This window comes from Trifolium pratense, linkage group LG7 (assembly GCF_020283565.1).
Source record: "Trifolium pratense cultivar HEN17-A07 linkage group LG7, ARS_RC_1.1, whole genome shotgun sequence".
NCBI lineage: Eukaryota > Viridiplantae > Streptophyta > Magnoliopsida > Fabales > Fabaceae > Trifolium > Trifolium pratense.
The window spans coordinates 18055894-18077521 of NC_060065.1; the positions used below are offsets into that span (position 1 = coordinate 18055894).

General features: G+C 34.0%; 2 protein-coding genes across 4 annotated transcripts; one reads left to right on the forward strand and one right to left on the reverse strand.

Annotated features, from left to right (window-relative positions):
* Window positions 1-2256: 2256 nt before the first annotated feature.
* On the forward strand, window positions 2257-9471 carry LOC123894579 (retinoblastoma-related protein). 2 transcript variants are annotated; one of them, XM_045944611.1, is made up of 17 exons: window positions 2257-2573; window positions 4023-4127; window positions 4213-4355; window positions 4437-4533; window positions 4653-4699; window positions 4784-4976; window positions 5119-5185; window positions 5354-5533; window positions 5625-5827; window positions 5910-6786; window positions 7012-7174; window positions 7252-7324; window positions 7751-7927; window positions 8007-8283; window positions 8369-8490; window positions 8900-9015; window positions 9095-9471. In XM_045944611.1, exons 1-17 carry the CDS (start codon window positions 2472-2474, stop codon window positions 9246-9248), a joined length of 3096 nt encoding a protein of 1031 aa, XP_045800567.1. In that variant the 5' UTR covers window positions 2257-2471; the 3' UTR covers window positions 9249-9471. The 2 variants fall into 2 exon arrangements, with proteins under 2 accessions (XP_045800567.1, XP_045800566.1); XM_045944610.1 differs by having other exon boundaries at window positions 2302-2573; window positions 4213-4533.
* Window positions 9472-12802: 3331 nt separating this feature from the next.
* On the reverse strand, window positions 12803-20960 carry LOC123894580. 2 transcript variants are annotated; one of them, XM_045944612.1, is made up of 5 exons: window positions 20819-20960; window positions 20540-20627; window positions 18664-19256; window positions 13770-13945; window positions 12803-13681 (listed from the first exon to the last, which is right to left on the reverse strand). In XM_045944612.1, the coding sequence occupies exons 2-5, from the start codon at window positions 20559-20561 to the stop codon at window positions 13228-13230; spliced, it is 1245 nt and encodes a 414-aa protein (XP_045800568.1). In that variant the 5' UTR covers window positions 20562-20627; window positions 20819-20960; the 3' UTR covers window positions 12803-13227. The 2 variants fall into 2 exon arrangements, with proteins under 2 accessions (XP_045800568.1, XP_045800569.1); XM_045944613.1 differs by having other exon boundaries at window positions 20768-20860.
* Between the last annotated feature and the right edge of the window lie 668 nt (window positions 20961-21628).

The window sequence follows — 21628 nt, forward strand, 5'->3', positions numbered from 1 at the left end:
AATAGTTATGAACATTGTTTGATTAACTTATGTTTATTGACTATATACAAGAATTAGCTTTATATCATGCACACTGTCAAAGTGACTAATTACTTTGTTAACCAATTTTTCAGATGACTATGCTCGAAGAACATGGATTGGTATAACAAACTTCTAAATAGCAAAATCCAAAGGGTAGTTTCACTATTGTCCATCTCACCAACAAGGTTTGTACAATTATACAGCTCATGAATTTTCTCTTTGTACTCATGTTGCAATTCAAAATAAATATTTAAATTAACATTTAAATTAACATTTGTATCATAATGTCAACAATTTTTCTCTAGAATTATGGCAAAGTTTGTCCTCAATTTTATCACCAAATTGTGGAAGAGTTGGACGATTACTTTCCATGGTAAGTGCCAAATGTTTCTCAACTACGTACCATCATAGCACTATCTTCCAACCAACAATGGTATGTTATTAAGTGGAATAAATTCTCTCTAGTGACATTTTTTTTTACGGTGAAATCTCAAATGTTGATTGTATTTAATGTTTAAGGTAAAAGTCAATCAAAAATCATCTGAACGGTGACAATTAATACTTGACTAGCTACGATAAAGTTTTCACGAAAGACAATCTTAATCCATTTTCAAGTGACACCGAAAAGTTATAGTAAAAAAAATATACAATTCCTGCAAAAAAAAAAAAATATACAATCAATAACTAATGTATTTTACTCTATCCAAATTTCTTTAATAAATTACTAATTGTGCATTTTTGATGTGCAGGCTCCTAACAAAGATTTTTGGAGATTTCATCAAAACACAATAATATGATGACGTTGTTTTGATTGGTCCAACTAGTACTTAATGGAAATGTATAATTTTTGAAAGCAAATGAAATAGTCCTAAAACAAAATTTGGAACATTGGGCTAATGTTAGCATCAAAGTAGCCTAATTTTTTTTGTTAAGTAACCTGATGGCTAGAAAATCCACCTTAAAAGTGAATAAATTGAGTGTTTCGAATTCGAATCCGAGCTCATGCACATATTGTGCGATGTCTCTACCAATTAATCTAAGCTTACGAGGAGTCAAAGTAGCCTAATTTATGTGACTCAAAAAAATTTGCCTAATTTATTAATTTATTAAGATATAATCCATTTTAATTTTAGCTTTCTAATTAATTGTCCGTTAACTTTTTGCCGTTTAGTTGTTTTCTAATTATTATCCGGTAACTTTTTCTCATTTAGTCTTAAAAAAAAAATATTTCTCATTTAGTTTTGTAATATTTATCAAGATATCATTGATTATTAATTTGTTGAATAGTCTATTAGATAGACTCACACACAAATACACTGTGTGATTTTTTCAAAATATTCTTTAAAAAAGGACAGGAGGAAATACTTTCTTTGTCACATAATAATTGTCATATTTTTTTAAAAAAAATCTCAAAATTATTATTACTTTTACTTTTCAATATTACAATAATCATTTTTTTCTTACAATTATACCCACTAATTAAAACTCCCCCATCCCTAAATATAAGACATAGTTTGACTACTGCGCGTACATCAGTACACAATTTTGATCACTAATAATTTTAATTGTGTATTAGTAAAAATTATAAAAACTTAATATTTTGAAAATATTCATCAAAACAAATTAAACAAAATCTTATATGCTAATATTTACATCTATATATTATTAAAAAAAATACGATCAAAACAAGATATATGAATAATACATTTTAGCCAAAATAGCTCTTATAAAGAGTGACAGAGAGTATCAACTTTTTCACTCTACATTTATAATAATTAAACTTAACTAATAATTAAAGAGATTAACTTGGTAAAATTATTATTCTTTTTTTTTTTATTTATAATTTCACCTAATCAGTCGGCAGAGATATACACTATATATCTAAGAAATCGGAGTTCGAGCTCCGATCATCCCACTTATTCACGTTAAAAGTGAAATTTCTAGTCAATAGACTACTTAAAAAAATCAATAATCAATTATAATAATTTTTGCGAGAAGAAAAGAGTAACAATGTAAATCCTAATACAGATTTTTTTTTTTGAAAAATTAATACAGATTTGTTACTAGTTTGATTAAGGGTAAGAAAAGGAAACGTAATAGAAAGCATATAGAAAGATGAAAAAACGACCAAATCAAACCATACAAAATCTCCAAAATACCCTTCATCCACGTCAGACCTATGTTGAGCGGGAAAAACCATGTAGGGTATAACATGTATGGCGCCAAAACACAATCAATCAACTTTTTTAATAACATTAAAAAAAAAACATTATTATAAAATAAAATAAATAAAAATTGTTTATTCCAGATTATTGTTCTTGTTCTCCTTTTCGTTCTCTCTAGGGTTTCTCAATTTCGCTTCGATTTTGCACTTTCTCACCAAAATTCACCGAATTTTCGCTTAAATTATTGTTCCTCTTCTCTCGATCTGCGTCAATTAGGGTTTTTTCATGACTCCTCCAGCTGAATTGGAGATGGAAGATACTAAGCCCTTTGTTGTAGTGGTCGATAATGGTGACCAAGCTGAGTCTCGCTTTGCTGTATTCTCCAAGGTGAATAATTTTTTTTTCTTTTTCAGTTTTTGTTTTCTGGTTCACTGAATTTTCTGTATGTGAAATTAATTTTTTTTATAATTTTTATGGTGTTTTTGTTATAATTTTGTTTGAGCTGATATTGTTTGTGAATTATGTTGTTAAAGTTTTGATCTTTAAGTTTTATAGTTTGTTGGGTTGGTGATTGAAGAAATTAAATGAAATGTATTATTTTTATTTGTTAACCAATTTATTCACTAACCCTAAGTTGATTTTTTATTGAGAGATAAGAAGATGCATGTGAAAATATTTTACTGATGAATTGATTGATCTTCAGACTTTTTCAAAGAAAAAAAAAATATTGCTCGATTGATCTTCATGGAGACATAGATGCAGAAATAAGTTATTCCTGAATTGAGACTTTTTTTACATCTTGATGATAGTATGTAGTGCAGAAAACTTAGGATGCAATTAATCAGCAACCCTTTTAAGGCTATTATTTTTTATTATTTGTTTGGATTACAAGAGGGCCGTACCCCGCCAACGCTATTAATATCAGACAAATTTGATACACTATTATTAATTGAGCGGTTGGGCGTTTTCGCTTTATCATTAATTGATCTATTGGGAGTCTTTGTTTTAGGATCACCATTATTAATTGATCTGTAATTGGGAGGGGAGTTTGACATCGGTTACCTATTCATGATTAATTTGTACGAGAAAGAGTTTATGTGTGCGTCCATGTGCATCGGAAAAGTCGATAGTTGCAAGTAGCACCACTAATTACAGCCGTTGTTCGAAACATAGCTTATTTTTTACGGCTGGATTATGAAGGAAAGTCATGCTGCTACATTAAGTGTTGGCTATCCTTGTTCGCACCTCATCCCCTTCATTTACTGGCCAAGATCTGTCATTTGCCCACATGTATTCGGAAGCTTGCACTATTTTTACTCAACTCACTCCCTTTGCTTGCCATACCTTTTTACTATGGCCATGCTCGGCAGCGTCCTCTGTTCCACGCATCAATTTTCTTTATGTGTATATGATATTATGCGAGACACAAAATAAGATCAATGTACATATATGGTTATGGTTATTGCTTGCTTTTATACATATAAAATGAATTTTAAATTGAGATTTTTTATTCATTAAATTACACATTGATTAGCTCTGTAGAAATGATAGTCTTCTAGACAAATAGTGAAGATAAAGAATAATGACTTTAAAATATGACCGTGATTGATGATACAAAAAAAAAAAAAAAAATCAGTACTAAGTACTAACCCTTATTTATACTATTTAAAGACCTAAATCCTAATTAAATTGAGAAAACAAATTATGTTAATAACTTGGTAAACTGGAAAGTAATCTTGAGAGACACTGCAAGATAAGAAAATAATCCTATGAAATGATATAATAATTTTTGAGAGGATAATTTTTATATCTTCTATCATTCTCTTTTTATGACAGAATGAGCTAGCATTGGATGAGAAAAGCTGTAAAGAAGCAATGGATCTGTTTGGAGAAACAAAACATCTTCTCATGGCAAATGTTTCATCAATCGGGAATGGAACGGTACAGACAAACATTACTCTCTATTATGAAAGCCATTTGTTATTGAAGTTTTCACTTGAATTCACGAGGTTTTAAATCTTTTCAGACAGAAGAAGCAGAACGGTACTGGTTTGCTTTTATTTTATACTCTATCAAGAGACTGGCTCAGAAAAACGTGGAGAGTGGAAAGGAAGAGACTGAGAATACTAGTCTTACCTTGTGTCGAATATTGAGAGCAGCAAAGCTTAAGTATTTTTCTGACCCTTATCTAGTATATAAGTTTGTAGTCTTGTCTATTATTTACAGTTATGTTTATCTTGTATTGAACAGCGTTCCAGATTTTTTTAAAGAACTTCCTCAGTTTGTTGTTAAGGCTGGTCCAATTTTAAGCAATCTATATGGCTCAGATTGGGAAAACAGGCTTGAGGTATTGACTAGACAGCGAATCACGTATTTTTTTCTAAGTTAATTGTGATGATATACTTTTAAATCCTTGGAATCAGTTTTATATTTAGCCAATCTTTTATGTTGCTATGGTTATATCAGGCAAAGGAGATGCAAGCTAACACCATTCACTTGAAGGCTCTTAGCAAGTGAGTGGCCCAGTATTTTTGCAGTATAAGGTTGTTTACTTTGATTTTAGTTTGCAATACATCTTACAAGTTTGATGGTGCCAGGTATTATAAGCGTGTATTTGAAGAGTTCTTTGTGTCAATTGATGCAAATGCTGAAAATAACTCATCTGTTACCACCAATCATGTATCTGAGTACCACCGTTTTGGATGGTTACTTTTCTTGGCGCTCCGTGTACATGCTTTCAGCCGTTTCAAAGACTTGGTGACTTGCACCAATGGTTTAATTTCAATCTTGGTCAGTTAGATTCCTTTGCTGCTGGAACTTTGAACATTTGAAAGAAAAAAATTCAATTATTCCATTTTTTTAAAGAATTATTCCTTTTTTTTAAGCTGCAAAACGAAACAATTTTTTTATTTTCTTGTTGTATCTGTTACAGGCTATCCTAATTATTCATGTTCCAGCCCGTTTTCGGAATTTCAACATTCACGACTCTTCGCGATTTGGTAATTTCGTTGTTACTCCTTCCTACATTTTTAATTATATTGTTCCTGTTCTCTTTCTTGGGGTCTGGTGTTTGCACATACACATTTGCTTATAAATACAAGGTATTTCAGTGGCGAGCTTAAATGTTGATAAAGTTTAATTTTTAATTCCATAAAAATTTCTTGCAGTTAAGAAAAGTAGCAAAGGTGTGGACCTCCTTGCTTCACTTTGCAACATATATAACACTTCAGAAGATGAGTTGAGGAAAACTATGGAGCAAGCCAATAATTTAGTAGCAGATATATTGAAAAAGCAACCCTGTTTGGCATCTGAATGCAAAACTGAAAACCTAGAAAATTTTGATAAAGGTTTATTTTCCTTTTCCCATTTATTATTAATGCATCAAGGTTCAAATATATGATGATGTCTTTAACTGGTGTTTATTATTTCAATATGTAGATGGTTTAACCTATTTTAAAGATCTGATGGAGGAATCATCCTTGCCATCTAGTTTGAATGTCTTAGAAAAAGATTATGATCACATGACTCGCAACAAGGGTGAACTCGATGAAAGGTTATTCATTAATGAGGATGACAGCCTGCTAGCTTCAGGAAGTTTAGGAAGTTTTTCTGGAGGTTCTGTTTCAACAGGAGGTGGAAAGGTATGCCTAATGGAAATTTTCTTCTAAAATTTATTCTGTCTTATGAGGATAATACCTAATAATATATTATTGTGCTCTGTAGAGGAAATTTGATTTGATGGCATCACCTGCTAAGACCATTACAAATCCACTTTCACCCTACCGCTCTCCTGCTTCCCATGCTAATGGCATTCCAGGTAGCGCAAATTCAAAGATTGCTGCCACCCCTGTAAGCACAGCAATGACTACTGCAAAGTGGCTCCGCACTGTCATTTCTCCACTCCCATCAAAGCCCTCACAAGAGCTAGAGCGATTCTTGGCATCATGTGACAAGGATATTACAAGTGATGTAGTACGCAGAGCACAGATTATATTGCAAGCTATATTTCCTAGCAGTCCCCTTGGGGACCGATGTGTAACTGGAATCCTGCAAAGTGCTAACCTCATGGACAATATATGGGCAGAACAACGAAGATTAGAAGCTTTGAAGTTCTACTATAGGGTGTTGGCAACAATGTGCAGAGCAGAAGCTCAAATACTTGGCAACAATTTAACTCCACTGCTTACTAATGAGAGGTTCCATAGGTGTATGCTTGCATGTTCTGCAGAATTAGTCCTGGCTACTCACAAGACTGTGACAATGTTGTTCCCTGCTGTACTGGAGAGGACTGGAATCACAGCTTTTGATCTTAGCAAGGTGATCGAAAGTTTCATTAGACATGAAGAATCTCTCCCAAGAGAACTGAGGCGACATCTTAATTCATTGGAGGAACGACTTTTGGAGAGCTTGGTATGGGAAAAGGGTTCTTCAATGTATAATTCATTAGCAGTCGCTAGACCTGCCCTTTCTGCAGAAATCAATCGACTTGGTCTGTTAGCCGAACCAATGCCATCATTAGATGAAATTGCAATGCAGATTAACTTCTCTTGTGGAGGACTGCCCCCTGTGCCTTCCTTGCCCAAGCCTGAGACTTTGCCAGGTAAATGGTTCTCTTTTATTATTCTAAAACATTAAGTCATGTTTTCCCTGTTTTTATACAATTCTTTACCTGTAATTCTGTGGAGTATTTGTCACTGTTATCTATAACGGTGCACACATATCGTCTTCATCCTTTATATGCATCATTCCCACAAATAGCACACTTTGAAAGATACACATTTGTCACACCTTAAGTAACACAACATCAACTATTTGATGATTTCAGCTCAAAATGGGGACCCCAGATCACCAAAGCGGCTCTGTACAGAATATCGAAATGTGTTAGTGGAACGAAATTCTTTCACTTCACCGGTGAAAGACCGGCTTCTTCACTTGAGCAACCTTAAGTCAAAACTACTTCCACCTCCTTTGCAATCAGCATTTGCCAGGTATAAGTCTGACGAGTCACTTTAATTTTGACTTCCTTGGTTGCTGTATGTTAAATGTTTATGTTTATTCCATGTAGTCCAACAAAGCCAAATCCAGGAGGTGGAGGGGAAACATGTGCAGAAACTGGGATCAGCGTATTTTTCAGCAAGGTATTGAGCCTTGATAAAACTGTTATACCAACTTGATTGTTATATGTGACATAGTCTTCCGTAAGGGTTCATTTGATAACTTTCTACACTGGAATTTTGTGGACTCGAATGAAACCACTCTTGGTGTGAAGTTGTGTGTGTACATGTTGTTCAATGTAGCTAGACATCTATCTGTTAATATGAAGCTCTAACTTTGTGACCCTTAATGTAATTTCATGAGCTACTCTATATGTGTATCTTTTATGTTTAGAATGCAAGTTGCCTTTAGGAATTGGTTTGTTACATCACTTCCATTTGAGTAATTTTATGCTGATGGCTAGCTGTTCTGGTTTATGTCTTTTTATTTACCAAGTCATTTTAATTGTTTTGTTTTTTTACCAAGTCATTTTAAACATTAAATTTGTTGTGCACTGCCCATTTTTCTAGATTGTTAAGTTGGGAGCTGTCAGAATAAGCGGAATGGTTGAAAGGCTACGATTAGAACCGGAGATAAGGGAGAATGTATACTGTCTTTTCCAGCGAATCCTAAATCAATGGACATCTCTCTTCTTCAACCGTCATATTGACCAAATAATTTTGTGTTGCTTCTATGGAGTTGCAAAGGTTTCTCTTTAATCTCTGAAACTTGAGAGTGTAGTGTGCTTTGATTACTTCTTTTTTCTCATTCTATTCTGTTTTGCAGATTTCACAACTGAACCTAACTTTTAGGGAGATTATATACAACTATAGGAAGCAACCACAATGCAAGCCACAGGTTTTTCGTAGTGTATTTGTTGACTGGTCCTTGGCACGCCGTAATGGGTCATCTAGACAAAGAACAGGACAGGAGCACATCGATATCATTTCCTTTTACAATGAAGTTTTCATTCCCTCTGTAAAGCCACTTCTGGTTGAACTTGGCCCTGGTGGAGCAACTATGAGAAGTGATCAACCACCTGAAGCTAACAACAAAAATGATGGTACTTGCTTATTCCCTAAGTTACTTTCAATTATATATCTGCTACATAGTTCTGCATTGTGACACGTGTGCTTTACTCTTTGCAGGCCATTTAGTTCAAAATCCTGGCTCTCCTAGAATATCACCTTTCCCAAGCCTTCCTGATATGTCACCTAAAAAAGTGTCTGCCACACACAATGTGTATGTCTCTCCATTACGATCATCCAAGGTACTAATTTATTTGTTAGGCTTTCTTTTGACAATTTTGTGTGACAAAATGGGTGTGGAAAGGAGGGTACTTGGTTTAGTAATGACTTGTACCCAGTCTTACTGCATAAAACCGACATCTAATTGAAATACAAAAAAAAAAGGAATGTTTTAGGCTAAAGTACACTCTTGGTCCTTTTTAAGTTGTTTTTTGGTTTCACTTTTGTTTTTGCTCCTTTTATATTTTAATTGTCGGACAGTTTAGTCCTTTAAAATTTTTTTGTTCCATTTTAGTCCTTTTAAGTACCAACTTAGACACTTTGGCCACTTGTTCTCAGTTTTACTGCACAAAACCAGAATCTAACTGAAAGACAATTGTTTTATTTTATATGGACCATAATTGTATTCATTGGTTATGTATGTGCACACAGATGGATGCTCTAATTTCACATAGCTCCAAAAGCTATTATGCATGTGTTGGGGAGAGCACTCATGCCTATCAGAGCCCTTCGAAAGACCTTACTGCCATAAACAATCGGTTAAACAGGTATGCTACTCTTTATGTCTTGATTTTTGAATTGTACTTGTGAATTATGTCCCTATTTTAATCTTTTTCAATTTTTCAGCAACCGGAAAGTAAGAGTAGGACCGCTCAAATTTGATGATGTCGATGTGGGCTTGGTTAGTGACTCTATGGTTGCAAAAAGCCTCTATCTGCAGAATGGAAGTTCTGGGTCATCATCTGGTGCACCGTTGAAGTCCGACCAACTTGACTCTTAAGTTCAATGATGTGTACATTCTAATTGTCTCTTTTCTGATACTTGAGTTCATACTAGCTGTTGGTGGTTTTTGAGGGGCTATGTATGAGCGGCGAGATTGTAGAATGCCGTATGCCGCCTCTACCCCTTTTTACTTTTGGTATATTGTTAGGTGTTTTAGTGCAAATGGTAGGTCTTACATTCAATTAGCTAAACAATAATATGTTTTCCTTTGCTAGCTTAAACCCAAATTTTCTCATTTTTTTAAAAGGAAACTAAACTCAGAAAGATGCTGAGAAATAAGCTACACATATTAAACATGTTTACATCTAATAACTATGTTTTCATTGATAATACATGTGAGATATTTAAGCTGTGATTCTGTATCTATTTATTTCTTGATAAATAAATGGGTTATTATGTAACAAAAAAAAGGGTTATTAAAGTCTTTTTCCCTACCTGTAAAATATTTGTTTTATTAATTTTTTTTATTGAAGCCTAACTAAACATGGTTTATCAAATATTTGTTAACATCTATCACAAGAGAGGATTTATTTTGGGAGGGACTTTGTCAATTTTCAACATAATTTTGAATTTGCACATTTGAAAGAAGAGAAATGCTGAATATTACCCAGTCATTTATTATGCCAACTGCCTACATGATTTCCATCAAATTCTGGTTTTATATTTTCTAATTTAACAAATTTGAACCTGAGACATTTTTTTAAGAAATCAAATTTGATCCTCTATTGTAACCAAAAACAAACATTGATTTAAAATAAATTGAATTTTATCCTTAATTTTTTTTTGTAGAGGCTAAATTAGTCCAATCAAATTGGCACCAGAGAGAATTGAACCTCAGACATTAAGGAGGAGCACACTCTCAGGTCCCAAGTGGGCTTAAATTTTATCCTTAAATTAGTTTTAACAAATCAGATTGAAACTAATCGTAATTCAGTTTTGAATTTTAAATGATAATTTTTTTTTGACGGAGTTTTAAATGATAAATTTTTGGCAAAATTTTTAGCTTATTTTTAAGCTTATGCAAAATAACTTATGTAAATAAATAAATTTTTGTGTATTATTATAAGTTTTTCAAGGTAGTTTATGATAAAAACAACTTATAAAGATACAATTTTTATTAGTGAAAACTTATGAATTAACATAAAAGTTTATTTATTTGCATAAACTATTTTCATAAGCTTAAAAATAAGCCAAATTCAAACGAGCCTAGTCCTTCAACTTAATTTTTGGTAACGATTTAGTCCTTTATTTTTTAATATCATTTTTGTCCTTTTTTATTCTTAATTCATGTTTGTGTAAAAAATTTCAAGCTTCAAATATATGATTTTCTTTTAGGGTATAAAATATATTTATGATTGAGACTTGAAAGTGAACAAAGAAAGAAAACTATAAATTTGAAGCTTAAAATTCATATTCAAACGTGAAAAAGCATTAAAATGTTATGAAAAAAATAAAAATAAATGACTAAAGTTTTAATTGAAATTATGTTAAAGGATTAAAGATTTAATTTTGTATATGAACCCTAAATAAGTTTGTATATGAACCCTAAATTTTAGTCATAAACTTCAATCATAATTTTTATCATGATGTATATAGTATGTATGCTTATCAATACACATTTTGAAAAATTACTGTCAAGACCTTATTTGGCTCCTCCCTTTTCTTCCAATGGTCTTTAACCCTTTCCCTCTCTTTCTCTTCCAATACCAATACTTCATTCTTTTGGAGTCATCAACTTTGATGTGCCTCAAATTTGTAGCAAGTTGGTGGCATTGGTTTTTTCGTTTTTTGTCAAGTAGCCTAGTGACTAGCAATTCTATCCTTAATGTGGATAAGTGGAATGACTGAAGTTTCAACCTCGGCCCTCTGTATATATAATGCAATGTCCCTGTCAACTGAGCTAATTCCACGGAATTGCTGGACATTGTTTTAGTTGACAAGTCTTAGTGAATCATTGAGAGAGGAAATCAAAAAAGAGAATTTCTACCAAAGTAAACATCATCTCTGCCAAAGTATTCAAATAAACTAGCAAAATACTCATGTATTTGCTGCTGATTTTTGTATGATAGTTAAAATTGACATTATATTAACATAGAAAACATAGATCAACATGTAAAAAAAAATATTTATTTTTGAAACAGCTTTAATTATTTTTTCGCCGTGGGTGAAAATCGAATTTTTGACCTCCTTATCACTCAATTCTCTATCTCATCCATCACAGTGTGGAACGAGACGGAAGAATGGCAACTAGTTGATCGTTATAGCGAAAATGCAATTGGATTTGTGGATATGTTATTTCATATGATTAATGATGTTGATGCAGATAAGATGGTACCTGCTATTAGGCCATAGGAATTAATGTGGCTTTGCATTGGCTTTGGGATAATTATAGAGAAATTGAAGTGATTCCATTGAAGTGGAGAGTGATTGTTTGCAAGTTATGCAAGCCATCAATTCAAAGCACACAAAATACTGAGTTAGGTAGCATTGGTGTCGGAACTTGTTATTTTTAAACTACCGTAAGGTCAGTTATGTTAAAAGGTAAGCAAATCGATTAGTTCACGACTTAGTTCAAGCTACTCGTTTTATCGCTAGTCCCCACATTTGTAATTATTGTCCACCTTGTATTGAAGTTATTATTGTGATTGAAATGAACTAAGTTTGTTTGCGTCAAAATAAAAAAATGTGGCAACTATTTATCCCATATTTTTTCTATCATTTATCAATAACAACCATCTATGTTATATTTTTTATGTATTAACAAAAAATATTTATCCTTATTTTTTTTATGCATTAATGATAAACGTTTTTGTCATAATTTTCTATATTTTTTATGGTAAAAGCGTTTTTCTATATTAATGACGAATATTTATCTTTCATTTTGAATGTTGCCATGTATTCTTTTATATATTTATGAATGACATATTTACAACCTATTTGTCCCATATTTCTCATAAAAATAAAAGAAAATAGAGTCGGTGTGTTAGTATGATAATTTATGTTATTACATTATTATGTTATTTATATAGAAAAGGAATGCAACAGATTAAAAACAATTATTTGTTATAAAAAGTGAGAATTCAAATAAGGAAAAGTTTGGAATAAAAAGAGAAAGACAAGCTCTAGGTCAGCTATTTTGAAAAAGATATCCTTAATCTTACTTGTCAGTTATTTAAATTGAATTAGTTTAATAATTTTGTTTTTTTTAAAATATATAGTTGATGAATCATAGTAGATTTTTATTTTTATTTTTAATTTCAAGCCAAATTCAATATAGATTTGAATTGTCTAATATCATGCAATGGATAAATATGTACTCTAGATTTCATCCATTGCTTCAAGCATCTTTTCCCAAATCCCAAATTCTCAAATAAATGAATCCAAAGGGCCAAATTTACTGATTGCGCAAATGTCAGATTGCTTACAATAGCACGCATTCACGTAGCCGGTGGATGTGTGCTGTAGGCAATCCAAATCCTAGCGATACTCGTTGAGCTTAACTCAAGGACAGCAAACAGAGTCGATGTTAGAATGTTATCGGCAACACGCATAGAAAGGGCCACGGGAAATTATAGTGATTCCCATTAGAGCAAAGGTAACAGAGTCCTATATAACGGATTATTTTAAAAGATAACTTATCATGCCTTGGCATGTAAAAGCATCATTCTAACTACCCATTCCTCATACTCCCCAATGGTTCTCCAGTCAACAAGTCAGCTTTACAGGTTGAAGCTCCCTCTCTCCTCAACAAGACTACTATCTTTGGTGTTTAGCAGTCTCAAAGTAATGAGCCATAGAGCCAACTAATTTTTTCTACAATTCATGAAGCACAAACCTCACCACACAAGCCACGAGTACATACTTCCACTAGAGACAACACCACTACTTTCATAAGCCATTTCCTCTTCTTTTTTTCTTTTTTTACATATATAAGAAAGCTTGAAATCTGATCAAAGTAGATCAAAAGGTCCCTTAAATTAGGCAGAAACCCATTCAAAGTAATTGCAGCGGGGACCTCTAGTCGAAGAAAAACCTCCACATCCATAGAAAAGGCACCCTTGCTTCGGCCCTGGCTTCCTGATCACGTTCATTATGCTTTTCACCCCACAATAACAGTAAGGGAGATACGGAATGATAGGGTTATTCATATCCTTTGCTTTGAAGGGGCAATAAGGGAAAACACTTGGTTGTTCTGGATACTGCCTCCAGATCAGTGATCGCTCAGCAGCTTGCCACATAATGGAATTGGTAATGGAAAACTTAAAGCCCCTGTGCATGAGCAGTGCCAGCAGGCGAGCAGTATTTTTGGCATCATCTAGGCCACAATGAGCACGGCCCTGCCAAGCCAAGCCAGCTATCTCAACAGCCTCCTTGAGATTGCACCTCACAGCACCAAATACCTCACTGAAAGGAATCCTTAAGTTGATCCATCTAACAGTAGTTAAAAACAGATAAACAAAAGTCAGTTGAAATGAAATCTTGATAAACATAGGTTATCGTTTTACACTGCAGCATTTACCGGTTGAAATATGGTGGCTTTCGTATTTTCTTGAAACGACACTCAGATTCAAGCATCACACGGCAGTCCCAGTTAGACCAAGTAACCACAGCAAAGTTGGCATTCTTTATTCCCTTTTTCTCAAGCCATTTATCATGCCTAAGTAGAGCCTCACTCAATGTAACACCTCTGTCCACCTGAACCAAATATAGTAAGAAATACAATTAACAATCTTCACCCAGGGGAATGTAATATTTGACAAGCGACTCAGAGGTTAGAAAAACAATAAATAAAGCATTGAAGTATTTGTCATTCAAGGTCTGTTTAGGTTGCACAACTTATTAAGTGTTCAAAGAGTTTGTAAGTAAGGGCACAAAGAATCTATTGAGTACATGCCTAAGTGGAGGTTCTTTATTTACCCCCATATACTAACTGTGTCAACCTCAAAGGATATTAATCGTCCAATCAGGACACACGCACACAAGGCTGACACAGAAGATGCAGGGATACAAAAATTATTTGAAAAGCAATCACTACACTGTACTCACCCAGAACATAGTGAGTACGTAGTAGTGACTGAAAGGGAGGGTATGAAAATCCTCTTCATTTCCCCAATTTACAGACCCACATAATATGAATTTCTGCCTAACATCCTTGTTATCCACCCCTTTACCACTTTCATATCAATAAAAAAATAACTGTTTTATGCTGAATATATATTAATCACATTATTTTTACAATCATAATTGCATCACACATCATACCACAGTTGAAGCTGGCTATCAAGGGGAAGAATTATGCCGCTTACATACATAACCAAGCATCCCATACTACTTGTTATGGGACTTGGGCACCCCCATAATACCCAAGTCCCTATCATAACACTGCCCCTGAGAGCCGACGTCACGACAGATGCACTCTATGATGCTTAAATCGGTCTTCTCAGTTAGCCCCTCTGTAGGCAATTGAGAGGCCTCGGTTTTGCACCGGGACATTTTTGTAAAAAAATAAGCATTTTAAGTTTTGATGATAGAGTATGCGAAAGAGAGGCTGCGGAAAGGGAAGAGTTAAGGGTGCAAAGAGTGGATATTAGGAGTAACAAGGCTATCAGTTATCCTTCAACACCATTGAAGGCCTCAAACTTCAAGTCTTGAAAGCTGCCCGTGGAGATTGCTAACTCCAATTTTGTAGAAGTAGAGAACAACCACAAGGTGAAGGGATGGGAAAATAAATTTATGGATTTAAGGGTTTTCTTATTTCATCCTACTAGTACTGGATCTTACATGATGGTGATGGTTGTTTGTAAAGTCAACACCTATAAAGTTAGAGACCTTTGACAGTGGGACTCTGGTGGGATATTGTATTCTAACTACAAATTGTTCACCTCAGGACAAGGTTAATGTTTGGGGGGAGGAGGTGTATTGATTGGTCATCCCCTTAGTTTGAGGGTGTGAGATGGTAAGCTCTAAATAAGAAGAAAGGATGATTGGTCAGGTTATCTTTGGTTTTGAAAAGCCATTAGAACAGGAAGAACCAGGTCTCTCAAATTGTTATGTTGTAAGAATTTTCTATGCATAAACACTATTTTTCTTCTGCATTCAAAACCAGTTTCTATCAAAAGTGATTTTATAATGAATATTTTGCAGGTCTCTCAAATTGTTATGTTGTAAGAATTTTATATGCATAAACACTATTTTGCTTCTGCATTCAAAACCAGTTTCTAACAAAAGTGATTTTATAATGAATATTTTGCATAAGTGGTAGCTTGTTTGAACTAGTTAGACACATAATTTAACCTCAATCATCTACTTCAATATGGTATAAGGAGTCACCCATTACGCCTTGATCCATCCAACTGAGCGCTAAACAATGGTACTTCTTCCACTGTTCTCATCTGGACCAACCTCTAGCTGCCACTACTCTCTGACAGCAAAAACCACTGCCGACAAACTTAAATCAGCAGCAAAGCCTCTAGCTCAGCTTATTGCCTCGCCCTCATCAGACCCGCTATGATCGACTGTCCTATTGCACCTTTTTTTCTGTGTCTTTTACACGCTCTATGCACACGAGCGAGTATGCTACGTCTGAGACCCTGTTCCATAGGCAGCTAATCCCCAACATCATCCACTGTTCATAGATTCTGTTTTTCTAAGAATGGCCACAAACAAAACCCACTCTGTCCAACTGGGCTGCTTAAAATTCGCATTATCATATTGGTCCCACTAGAGAAGTTGACAGCCTAATAGCTAACTTGTGGTTAAACGGATATACATAGATGTTTAGCTTCAATTAAAGAGACACCATTCTCTCTTATGGCCAAAGTTGCTTTTGTTTTCCTCTTAATTGCTGGTGATACTATTCAACAATGGCCATTTCATTAGTTAGACATTAAGAATGCTTTTCATCATGGTGAATTGCAAACTATGATTTTTACTGAACCTGAAGCATCAACATATGCTGCCGACCATGTTGCACCCTTAATTGTGTTTGGTTTGGAAGGTTTTTCTATCAAATTCAATGGATTCACCTAGTTATTTATACACATTACTAAAGCAATACCTGTCCCTATCATATACTTATTACGGATTGCAGTTGTTAGTTAAAATGTTACTGCCGTCACTTTTACACATACTGACATACATGCATGTTACTACCAATCTAAAAATACTCCAATAAATCCTAATGTTGACTGCCTACCCAATTTTGTCAGACTCGAGAGTTTACCAACTATATAAAGAGTTAGTTTGTTTTAGCTTTTTTTAAAAATGATTATAGTGTATTATTTTTGCGTTAAAATAGCTTCTCTTAAAATGTCGTTTTAAGTATTTTATCATTTTGTTACAAATTTTTTTGGATCATAAAATTTCAAAAAAATCTCTAAAAAAGAAGCTATTTTAAATAGCTTTTCATAAAAATTATTTTTTAGAGATATCTTTTTTAAAAAATTGTGATTTTTATTAAGTTAAAATCTCTAACATGAATATTTAAGTTATTGAATGTCAAAATCATCACTCGTTTAATTTATAAAAAGATGAATTTGAAATAACTTTTACTATTTTTAACCTAGTTATCATACAAATCATTTTTAAAAATACAAAGAAAAAATCACTTTTTTAAAGGTAAAACAAACACACCCAAAATAACACCACAAAAATCTCTAATTGGCAGTGCATAATAGAAAACTGTTAACAATAATTCAACAATGCGTCCGTCTCCATAGTAAAGAAAGGTAGCAAAACAAAATAATTGAGACTGTGCTTTAGTACTAGATCTGGGAGTAAGTTCCTAAACTGAAAACAATTCAAGCTAAATGCAAGTTCAAATTGCCAACATAGAATAAACACAGACCTGAGAATATAACCAAAAATTAAATGGTGGGAAGATGCTAAAAGATAAATACAGATGTATGTGAAGACAACTTCCTCCGTGGTGGAAAGATGAAAAGCAGGACACAGATTCAAATAAGCGAGTGAAGCAACCTTGCTCTGGGATGCAATAATAGGGTAGTTTTGAATATGAAATGCAAGGGCACAGTTCCCAGCCTGCTTACCGCTACAGCGGATTGCTCTGCAGTACAGCGTCATTTTCCATAAACCTCTGCCCATTGAAAGCCACGGCTCTCCATGCACATTAAGTTACTGTTTAAGCACCCTAAGCACTCTTTTTTTTTTTGTGGTTTCGAACGAGGCATTGAAGTAAGCATGAAGAGAATAGAATAAGTAAAACGGCTAGGAGGCATGTCATTTTAGGCTTATTCCAACTTGTGTGAGACTAATTGACTCGGTCACCAACTCACAAGCAAGAACAGGCCCAACTGATTCTAACTAAGTCTACCCAAGTTTGATAGAGTACAATAGCAAGCCACGATGTTTTCCCTGCCAAGTTATGGGGGTCTTCTGATAGACCTTGGTTGACCAAACATTAATTTAGTTGTAAGAGTGGGAATATGAAATTGTTCCTTGGTTTAGATAGTCATTGGAATCCTGTAGTCTACATTCCTATCACATATTGCCCCACGTAAAGGGTTAATTTATAACACCAGCACCGGTTGTTGTCTATAGTCTATTCTGATGCTGGTTTGGTAAGTCTATCATCTAATTTAATAAGAAGATTAATTTTAGGGTGCTGTGTCTTTGTTGAGATTAATTGATGCTGGTTGTTACTATATTGAGTATTGTGCTATGGAAAATTTGCAAATTGCCTCTTCCCCAACTTTAACAAAGAACTGAACAAATAGAGATTACCAGTTATTTGGTTAGGAAACGAAAGGATTCTTTCAAGTAAGATCACTATTGGTTCTGTAAATTTAAACAATAGTTAGCTTGCATATTTACATCTCTTTTTTTTTACAAGAATTTACTAAATCTTTTATACAACCTATGGTTGACTCTTTTTGTAACAAGCTGGTTCATATAATATATATGCACCTGCTAAGGGGGAACATTAATTTGAGGTAATTAGTGCTGGTTTTCTATAACATAGGCAATTGTTCCTTGTGTAATTAATAGATATACAGTATACTATCTATAGTATGATAGTTACCTATATGGCGTGAAAAGACACACAATTCAATACAAGCCAAATCTTAAAAAACCTATTATTATACAAACAAACCCAAATAAACATTTTTTGTTACTGAATTGGGTGGTCTGCATAAATTTAGTTTCATATGCTAAGGAAGTTACCATTTACAATTACAAATATTACTGAAATCCTGCTGTTTGACATGCACGTAACACTATATTAATTAGTTCAATACAACAACAACAACCAAGCCATATCCTAATTAGTTCAATAATAAGCACAAAACGAAAATTTAAACGAATCACAGAATAAAGGTGCATAAAAGTTTATCTTGCTCTTTTTGTATAATTTCGTTATCAGAAGTTAAGGTAAGATTTTGCCATTAACACACCTGAATTTGCTGTATACCAGTCAGATCCTTGCAGAAGTCACTCAGAAGCTGATTGCAGGTTGGCCTCACATATGTTTGGAAACATGCTTCCAGCTGACCAGTGACACTACTCACTATGACAGATGGGAACTCAATTATTTCTTGAGGATGGGGATTTTTATCCTTATCACAGGTCGCCTCAAAGTCTATGACCACAAAATACTGAAATTCTTGAAATTGCTCACGCGGGTAACCCTGAGAAACCATATTAATTGGAAGATATTGAAGTTGATTCTCGACAGGATAAGGGTAAAAGTGGCTCTCAAAAGCATTCATTTGGCACTGCTGCAGTTTGTGAGGGTTAAAATGGCAAGCTGTCCAGGTACTGTATTCATGGTGATAAGTAGGTTTACTGTGAAATTCATTGGAAGGCTCAAGAAACTCACTGCCTAAACGGCGGTTAGATTCAGGAACATTCCCAGCTGAATGAGTACCAGACTCATTATTAAGCTCCGGAAATCCTTCGATAGAACTCCCATTACACTGAAAAGTGAAAGGGGGTCCTTTTCCCTGGAGGCACTTTAGAGATGCCTCGCAGGATATTTGCATATTTTCTGCATAAAAAGAAAGAAACAGGATCACACTCTGGAAAAAAGCATGCATCTGCAGTATATGGTCAGAAACTAAAAAACTATCAGCACGAAGAGACAACAAAGGTATTCAGGAAGCAAGTTTCCCCAAAAGTACTAGATCGCAGACAAAATGGAACAATGTATCAACTTCTCAAGATAGATGTTAACTGACAAAATCATTTAGTTTTCAAATGCTTAAACCAAGTCTATATGGCATGACAAACCGCACGCAGGAATTGAATGAATGGGTGAAACCTCAAACATTTGAAATTTATCTACAGCTTGTGGATATCTTTTAAATAAAATAAAAGATAAATTAAAATCAAAATAAAGCTCTTTCTTTCTTAATTCTCTCCCCACGTGAAACATGAAAATGATTTTACTATGTTGGTAGTTTCTTCTACTACTTAGTTATGATTAAATTAGACCCTTCACAAGGGTAAGTGATAAGACAGAAACTAAAAAACAATAAAAACAACCGACAACCGAAAATGAATCTGAGTATTGAAGGGCAAGCTCTCCATGCCACATCATTCATTGGATTTATGCAACAACAAAATCTTGTACGCATTAACATTTTTCATACTTAAAATGCACAACTGAGAATAGAAAGAAATCTTGAACACCAAAAGAATCTTAGTCATGCTATACTATCCAAGGAGTAACATAAATCAAATAAAATATATCAGCACCGATTTAAATTTGTATAGAGTAAACTACTACTCTATTTTAATATTGAATCTGAAACTCTAATGAGATACGATAACATGAAACACGTTTTAAACAAACGCTCCAAACTAGCCTCCCTCCGATGTACACTCCCAGCCCATGCCTTTCACACTAAATTCTTCACATCCAGCTCCACCACATCCACCAAATTCAAAATCTTAATTTCTCCCACTTCCCATCCTCACTCCCACAGCATTAACATACCAAATCCCAACCCCCCACAAGCAATAACAAGCAAAATCCACCATTTCTTGCAGTTGAAGCAGTAAATTAACACCAAAACAAAGTAAAAAACCACTCATTGAAACCCAATTCTCACACACATTGTTCTCAACCACACCAAATCAGCAATTGAACAACCACAAAGCAAGCAAACAAACACTAACCCAACACTCTCAACAACAAATTTCAACATAAATGCAAACCGCACCCCCCAATTAAACACCAAAAATTTAAAATAATAAAAAAAAAAAACGTTTTATTAATCCCAATGATAGAAAATCAAAACCGAATTGCATAAATCAAATCATAGAAACCTGAATTTTCAAGGGCCATCATGATCGTGAATATAATTAAGATCCACAGGCGAGTACATGAGATCCTCCAGTATAATAAAATTCCTCCCTACACAAGAAAAAATCAAAATCATCATAATCAAAATCGGCGAGAAAGCGTAGGAAAATGGAAAAGAAAACGCGAGAAAAAAATTTCAAAAAAAAAAACTGAGAAACGTAGAGAGAGAGAGAGAGAGAGAGAAAGAGAACCTAGTTAGAGAGAGAGAGAGAGAGAGAGAGAGAGGGGTTAGTGAAATTTACCTATGGCAATTTTATAAGCAAGTTCTCTTCTTTCTCTTCTCTCTTTTGTTTTGTTTTCACGATAGCACACGAAGGAGAAGAGTGGGGCCCACGAAACAGTGAAAATTAAAATAAAATAAAAAATAAATAAAATGGGTTATGTTATTTTTTGTGTAAGATGTAAGAAAGAAAGAAAAGAAAACTGTATTTGGCTGAGTGGGACACGTGTCAAGCGTGAGAGAGGGAGTTTATGTGAGTGAGGCTTTGGAGTGTTTTTTGTTTTGGGTAATACGTGAGATATTTTGTTTGGTTTTGTGTGTGACCACCGCTTAACGGTTGTAGATTGTTTCCTGCCGTTGGATTGTGTTGCTTTTTATAGGTTTTAAGGGTTAGATCGTTGGTTTCTTTTGAAGTGAAGCTTTTTTGTGGGTATGTGGGGGACTTGATGATGAATGAGTGTAAATTAAATTTCTAGCTTTCTTAGCCGGTTGAATCTGGTTCAAGAGTCAGTTCTGACATCAAGTGATTCCAACCCTCTTTGATCGTAGTTGTGCGGATCGAACCGCAGTCCTCTCTACCTAGTTTAGCGTCAATCACCACTAAACCAACTAACGATTGGTAAATTAAATTAAATTTCTATTTTGTTTTCATTAGAATATACTAGCGGGCCAGGCAGGCGCGCTGCCTGTGTCTAACTTATGTACCCAAAAAAAAAAAGATACGCCTTATGTTATGGTGAGTTTGTTAATAAAAGATTTTTGTTGCTACTAAAAAAAAAGCAAGGGTAATGTTGGTATTATGAAAATTCTACCCCAAAACTCATGTATTCTT

Coding starts and splice junctions, on each gene's coding strand:
- LOC123894579 (XM_045944610.1), top strand. CDS start 2,472: ATGACTCCTCCAGCTGAATTGGAGATGGAAGATACTAAGCCCTTTGTT. Junction 7,175..7,251: donor TTGCAATCAGCATTTGCCAG/GTATAAGTCTGA, acceptor TATTCCATGTAG/TCCAACAAAGCCAAATCCAG. Junction 7,928..8,006: donor GCTTCTATGGAGTTGCAAAG/GTTTCTCTTTAA, acceptor TCTGTTTTGCAG/ATTTCACAACTGAACCTAAC.
- LOC123894580 (XM_045944612.1), bottom strand. CDS start 20,561: ATGATGGCCCTTGAAAATTCAG. Junction 19,257..20,539: donor GATGGCCCTTGAAAATTCAG/GTTTCTATGATT, acceptor CTTTTTATGCAG/AAAATATGCAAATATCCTGC. Junction 13,946..18,663: donor CTGGTATACAGCAAATTCAG/GTGTGTTAATGG, acceptor TATTTGGTTCAG/GTGGACAGAGGTGTTACATT.